The sequence below is a fragment of the Geotrypetes seraphini genome, chromosome 8 (genome assembly GCF_902459505.1).
Source record: "Geotrypetes seraphini chromosome 8, aGeoSer1.1, whole genome shotgun sequence".
Classification (NCBI taxonomy): domain Eukaryota; kingdom Metazoa; phylum Chordata; class Amphibia; order Gymnophiona; family Dermophiidae; genus Geotrypetes; species Geotrypetes seraphini.
Window position 1 is genome coordinate 16379826 of NC_047091.1, and position 12635 is coordinate 16392460.

General features: G+C 41.4%; 1 protein-coding gene across 2 annotated transcripts in view; it reads right to left on the reverse strand.

Moving 5' to 3' along the window:
* Positions 1-12635, reverse strand: part of ACTN4 (actinin alpha 4) — a 154240-nt gene that overhangs the window by 51866 nt on the left and 89739 nt on the right. For both annotated transcript variants that reach the window (XM_033955150.1, XM_033955149.1), the window contains exons 4-5: positions 5234-5320; positions 5005-5092 (exon numbers count right to left, since the gene is read on the reverse strand). In XM_033955150.1, the coding sequence (XP_033811041.1) occupies positions 5005-5092; positions 5234-5320 (175 nt within the window). The remainder of the gene's footprint in view (positions 1-5004; positions 5093-5233; positions 5321-12635) is intronic.

Consider the following 12635-nt stretch of genomic DNA (forward strand, 5'->3'; position numbering starts at 1 on the left):
GAACAGAGGACTTACCCGAAGCTGGCTTCGATGACGACGGCTTCGAAGATGAGGGCCGAGGCGACGCCGAGGCCCCCGAGGACGCCGAGGCCGAGGTCAAGGCCGGGGCCGAAGCCGAGGCCGACGTCGAGGCCTTGGGCGGCGCGTCGACGGCGAACAATTCCGCCATTCTGGCCTTACGGCGACGGAGGGCCCTGTTCTGGAAGGTAGCACAGCGATCACACGAGGCTGTTGGATGTTCGGGCCCAAGACAGACAATGCACCACCGGTGAGGGTCGGTGATGGAGAGTAGTCTCTCACACCGGCTGCATTTCTTGAATCCCGTAACAGGACGGGACATCGACGAGAAAAAGAAGAAGGCCGGGAACGACCGACGTTCCCCGGCTCAGGCTTCCGGGAGCCCCCGGAGCCCAACGAAAAACAATTATTATTATTTTTTTTTTTTTTTTTTTTTTTTTTGTAAAACGGACGAAAAATAAAGCAGCACCGCGATTAATCCGATCAATAAACAAACTAAACGCGGCAGCTAGAAGGCAAAAACACTGGAGCTCAGATCCACAGGGCTTTCTTGCTCCGCGGAAAAATTTGAACTGAGGACCACGAGGTGGGATGCGCCCTCTAGTGGGCAGAAGGCACGCACATGCGTGGTGCAGTGTGCAAACTTGAAACTTCTAGCAAGTTTGCTTGAAAAGCTGTCCGCGCCGGGGCTCCGTAGATGACGTCACCCACATGTGAGAATATCATGCCTGCTTGTCCTGGGATAAAGTGTCTTTCAACTCATCTGATAAATCCAAATGTCTTTATTCATCCAAAATAACTCATTCATCCAAAGTAACTCAATGACTCGACATGATCATGTTTCGGCCACCCGGCCTGCATCAGGAGTCTTAGGAGTCTTTGGGTATCAATTGGATAAATATGCTCTAAAACACAACGATCAAACCGTTGCTCCGAATCTTGTGACGCTACAAACCAACACGACCTTTTTACTGCAAGGTCGTGTTGGTTTGTAGCGTCACAAGATTCGGAGCAACGGTTTGATCGTTGTGTTTTAGAGCATATTTATCCAATTGATACCCAAAGACTCCTGATGCAGGCCGGGTGGCCGAAACATGATCATGTCGAGTCATTGAGTTACTTTGGATGAATGAGTTATTTTGGATGAATAAAGACATTTGGATTTATCAGATGAGTTGAAAGACACTTTTTGTGCACCATTCTGATTGGACATTTCCACTTTTGCTCTTGCTTGTTTGATTTTTGTGGATTTGTTTCCCCTGTTTTAGTGTGACTTATTCTCAGGGGCAGAAGTTTGGAAGACGTTAAAGCCTGTCAGGGTTTCGTGTTTTGATAAAAACAGGCAGAGAGATCAAATGCGCTTCTGAAAAAGGTGAGCTAAAAATGATTCTGGTAGCACGGGTACAGAGTAGAAACAAAAAAAAAAAAAAAACAAAGCAAATATTCAACATGCTGTAGGAGAAGTTTGGGGAGATTAAATGCAGGGAAAGTAACTCTTTAGTTCTGCGATTCAGGCTCAGTGCCATAAAGGGAGATCCGGGCTTGGATCCTTGTTTTTAACAGGGCTAGTTAAGCCTGTCCTTGTTGCAGACGTTGCACACAGCTATGGAAAGGGAGGATGCTATCACTAGCAAGATAGCTCCTAACCACGGCACTGCATGTGTCCCTCAGACAGTGCCTATCTAGCTCTATACAGAAAACAGGCATTTAGCTACTGAGACAAGACCACTAAGGGGCAGCCTGGAAAAGTTAAAAAAGAATGAAAAGGTAACCACATAAAAGCTTGATACCCTCTGGCAATGAACAACATGACAAGAAATCAGCTTACAAGTAACCAATTACTTTAACTCAATCTCATAGAAGAGCCATACTTTAACTTACAGGTGGATACAGTCCTATATCAACTACACAAAGAAAGATCAGAGAGAAAACAAATCCATTCAATCAGCATAGCCGAAACAAAAATTAAAAAGGGGACAATCTTTAGGATATGTTTTTGCTAATATTTATGCTCCATAACATTGGCTCTAGCATATATAAGGGCCATTCCATGTCAAGCAGTCCAGGTCTAGGCCTCCCTTCCTCCCCCCTCCACTTGACTATCTCAGAAGTTGATGAAATTTTTACTGGAAGTACAATAGGACATGCAATTAATATGTACAAAGTCTTAGAACAGGATCTCAACTTCTTCCAAAGTTAGGGGCCTCATTATGGGGGACCACTATTTTCGTTCCATCAAAGATAGTGAGAAGACGTCAACTTTTGGTTCAGGTTGTGGAAAGGATAGTAGCTCGACCAAACTAAAAGGCGTATTTCTAGTACAACTGTTTGGGCTGAATCCAAATATACCACTCAGATCATTGGTGCATGCTTTGGTGTATCACAGGGGGACCAGAAAGTTGATGAAAAAGTTTGTCATGGAATGCACAGGCAAATATATGACACAACATAGCACCTGATTAGTTATTGCCCCATAAATTTTTAGGCACACACTGTGCTTTTCGTTTATAGGTCTTTAAGTATGCAAATTTTTACCTATATTTAATGTCATATTACAACTGTATATCCTCCAAATCTTTCTTTCTTGCACCATTTGAAAGAACAATTTATTAGCTACAAAATTCAACAAGCCACATATTTGACCCCGCTATTCCTAATAGCTTAAAATAGGCCTGAAAGTACACCAAGGTTTCAACCTGCTTTTTAATGTTAAAATATGCTGGAGATGTAGACATTTTGTAAAACAATAACTTGAAAATTTGATGATGAATTAATTCTCAACACTATCATATAACAGATATGTAATTGTTCAACAAGTGCAAATTCGTTATCGGTTTGAGCAAACTTACTAGTAATTAACCATTGGGTCTTCAGAATACCAGCTGGGTCTACAGACTCAGGCTGGCTGGACTCCTCATTAGTCCCGTTGGGTTTTTTTTTTTTGTATGTGTATTTATAAATAATTAATGAATATTCCTTCATTTCATTTATTACATTACATTAGTAATTTCTATTCCACCAATACCTTGCGGTTCAAGGTGGATTACAAAAGAAGTTATCTGGCCATTTCCAGAGGAATTGAAGAGTAGAGCGAATTGCTTCAGAGAGTTGGGATGAGTCTTGAGGTATTAGCTTGTCTTCAAGGATGTCTTGAATAGGATGGTTTGAGCTGCTAAGCAAGTTAAGTAGACTGTTACTATCTCTATGTGTATCTAGCTGGTTAAATTAAATTCAATAATTAGAAAATGAATAAGCATATAAATGAAGGAATATTCATTAATTGTTTATAAATACACATACAAAAAAAAATCAACGGGACTGATGAGGAGTCCAACCAGCCTGAGTCTGTAGACCCAGCTGGTATTCTGAAGACCCAATGGTTAATGACTAGCAAGTTGCTCAAACCTATAATGGAGATGTAGACAGGCACTGGAATAATAAGCATAACTTTGAATTGGAAATTTGTGGCTAACAACTAATTTTTTTATTAGGACAAAAAAATTAATGTGATCAAAGAACAGTATGGTGAGGAACAAGTAACAATTTCAAAGACAAATCATGCCTCACAGTCACTTCAATGAGCCCGAGTACAATGCCTTGAATTTGTTGTCAATAATGGGCAACACAGTTCTTGTTGAGGTCTTCATTGGAGCTTCAAGAACCATAAAAATATGTTCCTCTCAAACCCACACAGTATATTTTTTAATGGGCCAATGAAAGGATCAAGCAGGGCCTTGTGGATGCAAAAAGTTAATTAAGGCATCATTGTGTTCTGAGGAGATTTCAAAGGTATTTCCAATTCACCAATAATAGTCATACATGCAAGCAACATATTGGCTGGGCTGCAGGTTGACAAGTTGAATAAATGAAGGAGGATCATCCGCTTGAGTGTTCATTTTGATGGGCCATTTACAAGAGCATGTGTAAGCAGTGGATGTTGTAACCTAAGTTAGCAAGGCAGGCCCAACAAACAGATGCACCAAGTAATTTTACACCTCTAGTTAATTTGCATTTTGCACAATAGGAGGCCCTTTTTTTTTTTTTACCACTGCATGTTTACGCATGTGAATACATGCATGAATTTGAGACCTAACTTCTTGCCATATCAAGGCCGGGTCAAATATGAAACAAAATGGCTTTTGTAGCAAAAAAAGATGTTCTTTCAGGCGATATAAAAAATATTTTAAAAAACTGGACGATGTACAGTTGAGATATTTGCACCCAAATTTGTATAAAGCACCAATATCATTTCTTTGTGTAATTATATCTTTGCTTCCAATTGGCTGCAAAGCCTCTTAATGCAAATCCTACGTGCCTGTCATGCGCCATGACTTCTGGTACAATTATGACTTCAATCAAAGCAATGAGGATTTAAACTGGGCATTAAATATTTTAATAACATTTTTTTGCTTACTTTGCTGGCTCATAAAAGGGGAGTTAGTGCCAGGAGTTGTATTAATTCACAAAGTTTCAATTCTCTTGGAGGCTTTGCTGGGCTGCAGTGGCTGGACAAAGTTGCCATTTTGTGCTACGCAGAGCACAGCACTCCGAGAGTGCACTACATTCGACAGCCTCTAGAGGTCTCAAACCAATAGAGATCCAGCTGAAAAATTTTACGTGAGAATACAAGGAACACCCCCACAAAATTTTATTCAATTTGGAGGAAGTCGAGTGGGGACGATTTTCAGTATTGGACTACTTGACATTGAATGACCCATAATAGTTAGACTAGTATGTACATATCTCATAACAAAAAGCAGTCTGATAGGTGCCAATTGAAAAAAGTACAATATTTTATCATTAGGACCTCAACAGTGTAACCAGGAGCAGTTGCATCACTGGGAATATGTACACTATACCATCTTCACCAGTCTCTAAAAATGTCCAGTATGAACATTTCTCAAAACGTTTTACGTATTTTTATAGAATCTTTTCTAAAGACTTAGCTTATTTTGTATCGGTGGGGATAATTTAAGCATTGTTCACCTGATGTGGAAGTTCTGAACATTGACATTCTTATAAGGTGCAGTCTTCCTCTGGCACCACAGCAACAAACCTTCCTTGGCTGAGGTCTCTGTAAGGGAGAGACAGCTGCCTTGTTAACAAGACAAGAGACATTGGCCACCCAAATATCTTACAACTCTTCAGGTAGAGCCATTTGTGGGTAAGAGGGAAAGGACACTACAGACGGGGCAGAGAAAATAAAAAATGTTACCTTCAACGGAGATGTCCTGGATAGCAAATCTCAAGATGATGGTCCAGATCATTCCCAACGTCATCTTTGCATTACCATCCACAATCTCTGAAAGGCAGCAGTAATGGCTACATTAAAACATACATAGAAACTGAACCGCCAAAGGTTCTTTATAAGCTCGGTGCTTAATGTTCAGGCTTGTTATAAGTACATAGATGTTCTATAAATATCTTATTAAAATCACCCAAAGTGCTTGAACACAACACAGGGCCAAATGCTCCAAACAGTGTCCCAAAGTTAGACAGTGTAGTAATACCACCGCCATCTAACGAACCAATCAGGATGCAGGCGTTTTTTGTTTGTTTTTTAATGAAGGCGCTATTGTTAGGCGCCCATCTTGCACCCAAGGAGGTGCATAGGGTCTCCTACGTACACCTAAGGCCGGCATGGGTACGGTTTGCACCGGAAGAGGCCTTAGGCATCCATAGGCATCTCTACGCACCTCCACAGGTGCGAGACCGGCGCCTTAAATATAGGCCTTTTAAATGCTGGCCTACATTTAAAGTGCCTAAGTAAAACAAGCCCCCCCCCCCTCCCCTAAACAAACAAACAAAAAAAAAGACACGATTCTGGATGCGGTGCCTGCCGGTGATGACACACGGTAGATGCCCTTTTTGGAGGCGCCGCTTCCAGAAACAGGCCCACAATGTCCACTGAACCTTAAAATGTGGTCCAGGCCACCTCTTCTTGTGCGCTAGCATCACTTCCTTTTCATTTACTACAGAAACAGAGGATATATGAATTCCCATCTGACCCTTAGTCTTTGGCAGACTCGGGTAAGTTTAGAACTAAATAGTAGCTTCAAAGAGTTTGTTTTATGACACCAACGCCTGAGGAAGATGTTTGTGCTGTAGAGTGGATAAGAGATGCTTCCATTCCATTAACAAGCTCACCTTCAGCAGGTGGGATCCAGGACACCCTACCAATGAACAAGATTCAGGATAAGTATGCTTTACTGGGTCTTTGGGACTGATAAAATTTAGTCTTGTCACACAACTGCACTGATCTTTCCCAATCATCTGTGGTCTAAGCTGGCTCGCCTGCCATTCCCTCTCCCCCCCCCCCCCCACCCCTTAACCTCAGCGTCAGATAGACAAGCAATTTTGTTGGACCAGCTCAGTTTAAAAATTCAAAACATTTGCTGTTTGTAGAAGAGCTATATTAGTTAATGAAACAGAAACATGATGGCAGAAAAAGGCCAAATGGCCCATCCGCAGTAACCATTCTCCAAGAGATCCTACGTGCCCATCTCACGCTTTCTTGAATTCAGACAGTTTCTGTCTCCACCACTTCTGAAAGAGACTTGGCTCGTGCGCATTTACACCACGTACGTATTTAAACGCCTCTATCATATCTCTCCTCTTCTGCCTTTCCTTCAAAGTATATTTTTGAGGGTGCATTGTTAGAACTTCACCATCTCCCTCCCAAAATAAAAAGATGAAATTATGCAAACCTAAAGAATCAATAAATTCAGCCAACTAGCAGCAGAATTTATGCCCACTAAGCTCATCCAGTGTTCTTAGCTGAGCTGGGGATACATGAAGAGGGACACACGAGAGGCTTCTAAGTCTTGATGTAGCAATCAGGTCCATCCCACATTAATAAAACTGAAGCACTATTCCCTAGCAATAAGCTACACTGACAAATCACTTCTACCTCGAATTACAAATACTGTGGAACACAATTGCAGAATGTTCAAACCTTAACAATTTTCGATGGACAATCTTGTGAGCACAGATGCAAAATATTTCCGTATTATGGAACATCTGAAATCCAGAAGTTCCAGCAATAAAAGAAAAGAAGGAAAAAAAAAACCAACACCCTTCACATCTCAATAGAGAGTTAGACTATATGCTAACAAAGATAAGAAACCAGCATTTCAAGCCAGACCAGTATCACTGCTAAGACGACAAACTTGCTGCAGCCCATCCCTTTTTTTGAAGGTAAAACCAAAACAAAACCAGCTTGGCATGCAGTAATCTCAGAAATGGGTTGTAGATTAATCTCACTTTAAACAGACATTATAAGGAGTAATTTGATGCAAGTGCAGGCCGTTTAATTGGATTATTCCAAAGGGACTGCCAACCCATCCCTTCAAACAGGCGGCAAGTTGTTCACATCAACATCTCATTGGCGATGGGTACTTGAGGCCTACTTTTTGCATCTGCATGCACAGCATTTCCTTCGATGCAATGTCCAAGGAATGATATAATGGTGGGCTACCTGCACATACATAAGGTTACCTGATTTCTAAAGCTTGTCTAGTGACTTTAATCATGTAATGAAAGCTCTGTAAATACAGCACATATTTTAAACCTGTTCTTAGGGGACTCTCAACCAGTCGGGTTTTCAAGATATCCCTAACGAATATACATGAGGAAGTTTTGCATATAAGTGAGGTGACAGGCATACAAATCTGCCTCATGCATATTCATTACCTTGAACACCCTGGGGGCTGGGAGTCCCCCAAGACAGGTTTAAGAACCACTGATAAAAGATTTCTTATCTGCACTATCTACAATGCTAGGCAGAGTACAAGAAATATCCATAAATCAATAAAAACTCAGACACTATGTTAATACAAACAAAAATGAATTAGTGTACTCATTTCAAGTTTCACACACTAGCTCAGTGTTTCTCAACTCTGTTCTGGAGTATCCCCTTGCAAGTCAGGTTTTTAGGATATCCACAATGAATATGCATGAAAGAAATTTGCAAAAACAGTAATAGAGGCAGTATATGTAAATCAAATTCATTGTGGATAGCTTGAAAGCCACAAGTTAAACCAAGAGCAATGTTCTGCATAAAATTCTTTCAACTTTTCTGCTTTAGAAATGTTCTTTATATTAGGGTTGCACATTATGATTAATGCATTAATTATTAATAGCAATTTAAAATTTTAATTGCTATTAATTCAGTGCTGTCCCCCTTCTGCCTTCCTTCCATACCTCTCCCCACTGTGCACAGTCTGGCATCTCTTCCTCCCCTCCAGAACCTAACCATGGCTCTCTTTCAGATCCTTCCCTTGCAACCCACACAAGATGTTCCTTTTCAAACGCAGGTAAGTCTTCGTTTCTGCAGAACTAGCCATATTCAAAGGCTGCCTGAGGTCTGCAGGGGAACAGGGATCGCAGGAATTCCCCCCCCCCCCCCAAGTCTACAGGACTCCCAAGGGGATGGACGCTGGTCCAGGGTTCTCATGAGCCTACCTAATATTTCCTCTAAGTTCGATCCCTCAAGTAACCAGTTGCTCATTGGCCATCAAGCTCCAGCTTTGTCTCCCTGATTGGTGGATGTACAGCAATCAGCAACTGGTTGCTTGAGGGATCGAACTTAAGAGTGAACATTAGGTAGGCCTCATGGGAACCCTGGGGTGGAGAAGGTGGAGGGAATAAATAAAGAAGTGATAGACTTGGGGTGGGGGAGAAGTGGGAGGTTGGGAAAAAGGGAAGAGAGAATGGATAGAGGGGACAGAGAAAGGAAGATATTGGGCTTTTAAATCAGTGGAGCTCTGGCCCCCCACTCTGGGCTAAGGCCCCCCTCCAAAATTGCAGGACCTGTTCAATGGCTGGTTGGGTTGCTGAAGCCCTACCAGATGAAGAAATCTACTGCCCGAATTGTATCCTTTCCTCCTCATACTGCTTCAGAAGCAAGGAACTCAACAGCATTCCTTCAGCCACTGACACTAGCGCTCCCTGATGAACTGAGCATGCCCGGTATGTGCCAGCATCAACAGATGGAGGCACCCTGCTGACTTCCTCGTTACTGAGGCAGATTGAGGGGGAAAGGGGGTGATTCACACTGTGAATTTCTTCGACTGCCAGGGCATCAAATCCTCACCAGCAAAAGGTATGCTGGTTCAGTTATGTAGAATCATATGCCGGGGAATCTATACTATATACCCCACAATTTTTCAACAAGGATTCAATGCAGCTAATAAAAGACTTTGTACAGTGTTTAACTGTGGAACTGTGAATCAGTAGAGATAAATATTGGCTAGAGTCATCTTATCTTATGTGGAGAAGAGATATGTCTTAAGAGTCTTCTGGAAGCGTAAGTAAAAGGGGTCCTGTCAGAGACGTTGGAAGTTTATTCCAAATGTATGGAGCTTGGAATTTGAAGGTGGACTTGTTGAGATGGGAAGGGTATCTTGAATCGTTGTGTTGATCTTGAGTTCAGGAAGGAGGGCGCAACCTCGATGTTTGTGGTGAGCCCATAGGAGTTTTTGCTGTATATAGCTTTGTGGATAATTGATGTCATCTTGAATTGTATTCTTTTCTTAATCAGTAGCCAATGTAGTTCTTTGGCAAATGGGATGGCCTTGTCCATTTTGCTGGCTCTGAGTATCAGTCTGGCCGCTATATTCTGAAGTGTCTGTAATCTTGAGTTCCTTTTCTGTCGTACCAATGTATAGAGAGTTACAAGAGTCCAGGTACAGTAGTTATTGCTTGACTGATCGTCCTAAAGTTGTTTTGCGTTAGGACCGGTCTGATTATTCTTAGTTGTCTTAGTCTGAAAAAGAAATTTCTCATCACTGCATTGATTTGGTCTTTATAGGTTAAGGAAGAATCAAGAATGACACCCAGTACTTTGGAAGTTCTTTCTGTTTTTAGCTTCTCTCCTGAAATTAGTTCGATTTCTGTGCATGGTAGAGATTTAGGGTCACCGAACCAGAGAATCTTGGTCTTGGACTTGTTTAGTTTGAGATGTTTCTTTTGTGTCCAGATGCTTAGGTGGTCTAGTGTGGTTTTTACATAGTAACATATAGTAACATAGTAGATGACGGCAGATAAAGACCCGAATGGTCCATCCAGTCTGCCCAACCTGATTCAATTTAAATTTTTTTTTTTTTCTTCTTAGCTATTTCTGGGCGAGAATCCAAAGCTTTACCCGGTACTGTGCTTGGGTTCCAACTGCCGAAATCTCTGTTAAGACTTACTCCAGCCCATCTACACCCTCCCAGCCATTGAAGCCCTCCCCTGCCCATCCTCCTCCAAACGGCCATGCACAGACACAGACCGTACAAGTCTGCCCAGTAACTGGCCTAGTTCAATCTTTAATATTATTTTCTGATTCTAAATCTTCTGTGTTCATCCCACGCTTCTTTGAACTCAGTCACAGTTTTACTCTCCACCACCTCTCTTGGGAGCGCATTCCAGGCATCCACCACCCTCTCCGTAAAGTAGAATTTCCTAACATTGCCCCTGAATCTACCACCCCTCAACCTCAAATTATGTCCTCTGGTTTTACCATTTTCCTTTCTCTGGAAAAGATTTTGTTCTATGTTAATACCCTTTAAGTATTTGAACGTCTGAATCATATCTCCCCTGTCTCTCCTTTCTTCTAGGGTATACATATTCAGGGCTTCCAGTCTCTCCTCATACGTCTTCTGGCGCAAGCCTCCTATCATTTTCGTCGCCCTCCTCTGGACCGCCTCAAGTCTTCTTACGTCTTTCGCCAGATACGGTCTCCAAAACTGAACACAGTACTCCAAGTGGGGCCTCACCAATGACCTGTACAGGGGCATCAACACCTTCTTCCTTCTACTGACTACGCCTCTCTCTATACAGCCCAGAATCCTTCTGGCAGCAGCCACTGCCTTGTCACACTGTTTTTTCGCCTTTAGATCTTCGGACACTATCACCCCAAGGTCCCTCTCCCCGTCCGTGCATATCAGCTTCTCTCCTCCCAGCATATACGGTTCCTTCCTATTATTAATCCCCAAATGCATTACTCTGCATTTCTTTGCATTGAATTTTAGTTGCCAGGCATTAGACCATTCCTCTAACTTTTGCAGATCCTTTTTCATATTTTCCACTCCCTCTTCGGTGTCTACATATTATAGTGTATTATCCAATGTGCTTCTGATGTCACAAAGGAGAAAGATGCCATCTGCATATGAGAGGATTTGGATTTGTAGTAAGGTGAAACTTTTGCCTAGAATGCTTAAATGTATAGATTGAATAATGAGGGAGAAAGTGGAAATCCTTACAGGACTCTGCAGATAGCTTTCCAGCTTTGTGACTTTTTTTCATCTTTCCATATCCCGTAAAATCTATGATTCAGGAACTGGTAGAACCATTGCAGTACTTTTCCTTGAATTCCCAGTTCATTTTGTCTCATTAATGGTAGCGAGTGGTCTACTGCATCAGATTCTGTAGATATGCCGAATTGTAGTAGACTAGTCTGGATGCCTTTACTTAGATTAAGTTTTACCTTAGAGATAAGTTATAATAGTAGTGATTCCGTGCACGACTCTGAAGCCATGTTGTAAGGTGAGAAGGCCATTCACTTTATCCAGATACTGGGCTAGCTGTGCGTTAACGCAGAATTCTAATAGCTTTGCAGGCCATGGGATGCCTGCTACTGGTCTACAGGTCTTCACTTTAGTTAGGTCTAGTCCTGGTGCTTTGGGTATTGGGGTTAGGGCTATGTTGGATATTGCTATAGGGTATATGTTTATGTAGTAATATATCGAGGTTTAGAAACAGCTAACCAGGCATTTAATTGAGATGAGTATCTATGAACTTGATGCTGTGTACGTTTTATTATTACAGGCTATGAATGATGTTAGGATCGTGGGATTGTTTTTATTTAGATGATTATGAATTTTTTTTTATTGCAAGCCATCTAGATTTTTAAGTGGGCAATAAATAGTTATTTTATTTAGTTCTCATAGACTTGCCCATAGATTTGAGAAAAGAAGAAGCATATATAAATTTTAAGACATTTAAAAGCACATTTTATTTTCAATTGGCTTTCTCAAATTGAAGAATTGAATTTGGGACTGTAATCTGTATTTATGTAATGATTAATTTCTGTTATGGAAATTTTTAGTTGTAGGTATTAGTTATGGTTTATTGAGATTTGATTGTTTTATTATTAGAATTGTTATTATTGAGATGTTGATTGCTATAGTATTTTATGGAAAAAAAAATTAACTTTTGCTCTTATTCGTTCCGTTCCTATTTTTAAATGGAGTTCTTTTCTTAATAAATGAAGGAACCGCTTGGATCCTTTATAAGCTGTTAAGCAGTATATAAAGTTTTTAATAAAAATAAAGAAATGTGGGGTGGCATGGAGCAAGGGTCTCAAAGTCCCTCCTTGAGGGCCGCAATCCAGTTGGGTTTTCAGGATTTCCCCAATGAATATGCACTGAAAGCAGTGCATGCACATAGATCTCATGCATATTCATTGGGGGAAATCCTGAATACCCGACTGGATTGTGGCCCTCAAGGAGGGCCTTTGAGATCCCTGGCGTGGAGGGAGAGGAAATGTATGACCTTCCAGCCCCTCCAATGGACTGCCGACTATGCCCCCCTTTAATCAAAATGCGGTCCCATTAGATATATAAAGTACTCAA